The 5,585-nt window shown below is 35.2% G+C and overlaps 1 protein-coding gene across 1 annotated transcript; it reads right to left on the reverse strand.

Moving 5' to 3' along the window:
* Positions 1 to 4,637: 4,637 nt before the first annotated feature.
* On the reverse strand, positions 4,638 to 5,216 carry LOC139889044 (protein FAR1-RELATED SEQUENCE 11-like). The gene has a single exon (XM_071872018.1). It carries the CDS (start codon positions 5,214 to 5,216, stop codon positions 4,638 to 4,640), a length of 579 nt encoding a protein of 192 aa, XP_071728119.1.
* Between the last annotated feature and the right edge of the window lie 369 nt (positions 5,217 to 5,585).

The following is a 5,585-nucleotide window of genomic DNA, read 5'->3' on the forward strand; positions in this document are numbered from 1 at the left end:
ACGTTTAACTATTGGTTTATGAACCAGTAGACGCGAATCTTAGATATGGATCCATAGGGTTTGACATCCCCACTTGGACTAGTCGCGCTAGCATTTAACGGGTGTTTAATACTTCGTAAACTTACGCACTCGCCAAGTGTACTTTTAGGGGGTGATATATTATATTTCTTTGTTAAGTTAGTTACCAAGCGCCCACGGTTAAGAATATACTTTTCATACTGTTTTGAATACAAAATCTCGTGGTCTACATTACATTATTCTTTACAATAAAACTATAGCTCACCAACATTCGTGTTGACATTTTAAGCATTGTATTTCTCAGGTGCTTAGATGAAATTACTTCCGCTGTAATAGACTTGCTGTGTTAGACTTCCGCTGTACTCTGTATTGTTAGAGATGTCTCTTAATCATGGACTTTTTATTTTGCATTCACTACTTATGTTGTATTCGAACCAGGGTTTTGTAATGACCTAAGTGTCACGTACTTTTGTTAATGCTTTCTATTCGTAGAAGCACGTTACTTTTGTAAAATATTTGTCATTGGAAAAACCTTATCTTTTTATGAATGCAAAACCTTGTTTAAAAATAGCATATAGTGTTATACCGTGTAATGGACCTGTTGTTGATGATCCGTACCATAGAGGTTTTGGACGGGGCATCACATTTGGTATCAGAGCATTGGTTGTAGGGAATGAGTCTGCATTAGTGTGTCTTGACCGAGTCAACTAGAATTCACTAATAGGACTAATCTACAACTTGATCGTTTACCCGATCTTGCGAAAACTACTTATTGCAACTGTTTATTGCTATATGCTACTGCTTTATGGTACTGCTTTATGCTACTGCTATACGTTACTGCTACATGTTATTGTTATATATGACTGCATGTTACTGCTTATTACTACTGCATGCTACTACTATCTGCTTTTGATTGCATAATACTACTATGTACTACTGCTTACTACAACTACTAAATACCACTGTCCTCTGTGACTGCTATAGGCAACAACTGTATACTACAGTTATTTGTTACCACTATATGTAACTACTGTATGCCACTATCATCTGTTACTGCTACTTGTAACCATAACATGCTACTGTTATCTGCTATCGATTATATGATACTATTGTATAACACTACTGTATGACACTACTAGTATTACTCTGTTATGTACTGCCTTAGACTACTGTTGTAGGTTACTATTGTGGGTCGCTATGATATACTATGTGCTAACGTTTCTAATTAATCGAGCTGAGTGTTAACTCACATGTATCCGAATAAACTTTGAAATTTCTTGCACCATAAGATATTTTCTCAATCCATCCCCACTCATCCGACTTTGGGGACTTGTATCCTGATCCATCAGTTACCACCATACACCTGATCCCGAGAACGAAGTGATTTCTTGCGCAATCGAATAAGAATTCCCCTCAGTGCATGCACAAACCAAAATAGATCCCTTGAAAGAGGAACCCTCCGTGGAATGGACGAAGCAACCACACCTTGTCACACTTACCATGATCACCGTGATGGGCCACACACGATATACAAACTCTCAGAATAATGCTCAAATCTCACAACCTGGTATACTATTTACCTTCATCCTACACCATCCGTCCGAGATCTAACAACATAGTTGGACTTAGGTCCCTAACACTCTTATACATTAAGATGTCAGAAGGGCATTTAAATTCCCCAGGTTGGAGTATCTTCCGTTGATGCTCATCTATACCCAATGACTTCAGAGTCGCCTCACATTGCCCTATATCATTCCTTGTCCAACATGAGGATACGATTGAAGCTCTTTAAAGGAACCTGGAAGCATTGCACAAACCCGAGCGTTTTGAAGACATGCACCGACACATTTAAACATCGATGCATATCCTACGGAACCTACGCACCTACACCGACAAACCGTGGGATAAAGTATGCATATTTCCCGTTGGGATAGCAAGGATAGAGCATCACTTAGATGGAGTTGAGTAGAAACTCGAAGTTGATCATGTTATCTTGAACTTGTGAAGTTATGACGGAATGGAAGTATGAATTAGTTTAATATAATGACGACTGGTCGACGTGATTATATTGCGGTAATTCATACAGAAGTTTTGATGTTGTTACATGAGGAATATGAAGTGATCAAAGAGAATTTTGGAAGACACAGCGGTGTATTTATTAGGCGGACTACTAGAAGTGGAGGAAGAATGGCCACATGGCCAAGGAGGGCAAAGGGGACTCACATGGATCTGGAGTATAGTGGAGACTACATTTCTTCTCAACAATATTATTGTTTCAGAGTTGTTTACTACTGGAGCGGTTGATACCCTAGATCTAAGAACTTTAGTATTTTGATTAGTAAGCCCTTAACACCCAAGGACGTTAAGTATATTTTATGGAGCAAAGCAATGAAAAAATAACAAAGGTAGATGAATAATTTAAGGTAGTACCTTAAAATTAACAGGTGGGTCAGTTGGGGATGACCTCATGTCAACAAAACTTGGAAGTTTTAAAGTAGTAATTGGAAAGGATTAGTTACCTACGCACAAGCAGATGTTATTTGAGAAGACTGATAGAATTTTTACGGTAGTATAATAAGATTTGGTTGAAATGGACCTTAAGATTAACCTAACACCCATCAAGTTAGGAAGCTTTGATGTAATAGTTGGAATGGACTGACTTTCAAAGATGAAAGCGAAAGTTATTTGTAGTGAGAAGATTCTTCACATACCTCGTGAGAACGGTGTGCCGATGATAGTACACGGAGAGAGGTGTAACTCAAAGCTAAATCTCATAAGCTGTTTGAAGGCTCAAAAGTTTATGAGAAAAGGAAATTTTGCAATATTGACACATGTGAAGAAAGTAGAAACCGAAGAGAATCGAACGTCCTTCACCGCGATCAAAAATTCAATGAAGTCCCAATCGTTAGTAAATTTCCAGAAGTTTTTCCAGAAAAGTTACCTGGACTACTGCCACCGCGACTGGTAGAGTTCCAGATCGATTTAGTGTCAGGAGTTGCTCCAGTTGCTCGCGCGCCTTATCGACTTGCACCAACCGAAATGCATGAGTTGCAGAGTCAACTACAAGAATTGCTAAACCGTGGATTTATTCGACCAAGTTCTTCGCCTTGGGGCGCTCCCGTTTTGTTCGTAAAGAAGAAGGACGGATCTTTCCGTATATGTATCGATTATCGCGAACTAAACAAGTTGACAATCAAGAACCGGTATCCCCTTCCCAGGACTGATGATCTATTCGATCAACTGCAAGGATCAAACGTTTACTCCAAGATTGATTTGCGATCAGGTTATCACCAGTTGAGGTGTTTCACCATAAGGTTGTATATAATGCTTCAAATATTGTACATATGATCATGATGGTGTTTTATCATAAGGTTATACATAATGTTTCATATATTATACACTGAACATGTTAATATTTTTATTAAATATAATTAGTTATTTTAATGACATCGGACTTAGAATCTTTTCTTTATTTTTGATCTTTTTAAACTTAAATAATCCTTATTTATGATATCATCATTTTAAAAATTTATGTGATAGTATAGATTGCATATCACACAATCCATTTGACTTTTTTTCGAATATATGTTGTATAAAGATTAAATGTAAAGTCTCTAATAGAAATTGAGCTATATAAACCATGTGATATTTTGCTATGAATGACAAGAGCTGAAATTACGGATTACACGCCAGAATCTATTAATCAAATTGAAATTTAAATAGGGTAAGGATTAAAACTCATTTAATTAGTGCTAAAATTATGGGATAATATTGAGTTTTTTGCTAATTTTTGAACATTCACTAGTTGTGTATGTGGATAAATAGTCACACGTTTCTCAAATGATCAAATCATCACATTATTTGCAATAATTATTTCGTAATTATAGTTAATATACCGAATACTCAAAATTACGGATTAATAATTTATTTAAGTTAGTTACTATAGGTACAATATTTCTTAATTATAAAATATATAAGATTAATGACATCATTTAAATAACTTAATTTTTTTTTTAAATTTTATTTAAAAAAAGAAGAATTTTTCTAATGACAACCCTTAAAGTTATCAATTAAGAGTAACTACACATCATTTTCAATTAACTTCTCAACTACCAATTCAAATATATAGCCCACGTTCATGGTTCACCATTCAAAAGTCAATGTAGTGATTTTAATTAATTTGCACCAGTTTTCCAATTTTTCTATTTTATCTCTTTAATCAAAATCCCACGTCCAATTAATACTGAAAGAGAGCATTATTATTTATATTCTATGTTACACACTATAATTAAATCATACAGTAATTAAAATTTACTCCACAAACCAAATGCTCCAACAATAACACATTCAGTAATTAGAAGTTAGGCACTCAAAATAGTTCACAAATACATGATCAAATAAAAAGTTATGCCATAGTTCACATATCTTCAACTTTGCCACTCGATGATGATGGTTGATACTTCATCATAAACACATGATTTAATCCTTCATCATGTGTTGAATTCTTCATTTTTTCGGACATATTAGAAGGAGTACTAACATCAACAATATTATCCTTATAGTCACATGTTGGTATTGTATGTCCAATTTGCCTGCATATAGAACATTTGTTACGGGCCCTACTCGCCAATTCCTTCCCACTCTTCAAACGCCGGTTGTTCTTTGGACGACCTTTTGTTTTTGATCTTGGCGGACATAAAATTTCTTTTTTTTTGATCCGGGCTCTTATCCGACATAGGAGGTGCAGGATCCAATGGCGACTCATTCATTGGTATGTTTTGTGCAACATTATCATTTCGCAATGACTCTAAACACCAACGTCGAGGCAAGTATACATGTGAGAGCATAAAACAATCCTTATGGATTAGTGCCCGGAATATATGGCGGCAAAGGATTCCCCAAAACTCGAAGGTCTTGCAACTACACAAAGCGGTATCTCCATCCCAAAAAACACTATGAAATTTATGATTGCCTTGTTCAAAATATCTTATAATAAACTGATTGCCATCGGAATGTTCGATAAGATATTGACTTGCTCTTTCTAATTCTTCTTGAAACGTTTTAAAAGCAAACGGTGTAAGAACATCGTGAGCTTGTTTTTCTAATGGGGATTTTGTCTTTAATGAAGTAGGCCTAAGTGTAGCTAACATATTGTCATGCACTTGTCTACTTCTCATTTCTTCCACAACAAGATCCATCTGTAAAGATCATTAGTTTTAGTCTCATGATAACAATAGTCAACAAAAACAAAGGATTTTCCATTTTCCATAATATTAATATATACAATAATATGCTTATTTGTGCTTATAATGAGAACTTCGTGATTAATAATCTAACTATTAAGTGATAATTACGCTGATGAGAAGTGTTTTAGAGATACATGTTTAACAAAGTCTCTCAAACTTGTATGAGATGAAACAAATCTTTTAATGACTCCATTTATGCTCTCCGACCTTTGAGTTGAATTCATTCCTCTAAAAAAATAATTTCGAAGATAAGCGGGTGCCCATGACTTTCTTAATTCATACAAACCTTGCACATGCTTATTTTTCTGTAAATTATACTTG

This window comes from Rutidosis leptorrhynchoides, chromosome 2 (assembly GCF_046630445.1).
Source record: "Rutidosis leptorrhynchoides isolate AG116_Rl617_1_P2 chromosome 2, CSIRO_AGI_Rlap_v1, whole genome shotgun sequence".
Taxonomy (NCBI): Eukaryota; Viridiplantae; Streptophyta; class Magnoliopsida; order Asterales; family Asteraceae; genus Rutidosis; species Rutidosis leptorrhynchoides.

Excerpts from the sequence above, each read along its gene's own strand:
- LOC139889044 (XM_071872018.1), bottom strand. The coding sequence starts at position 5,216 with ATGGATCTTGTTGTGGAAGAAATGAGAAGTAGACAAGTGCATGACAAT.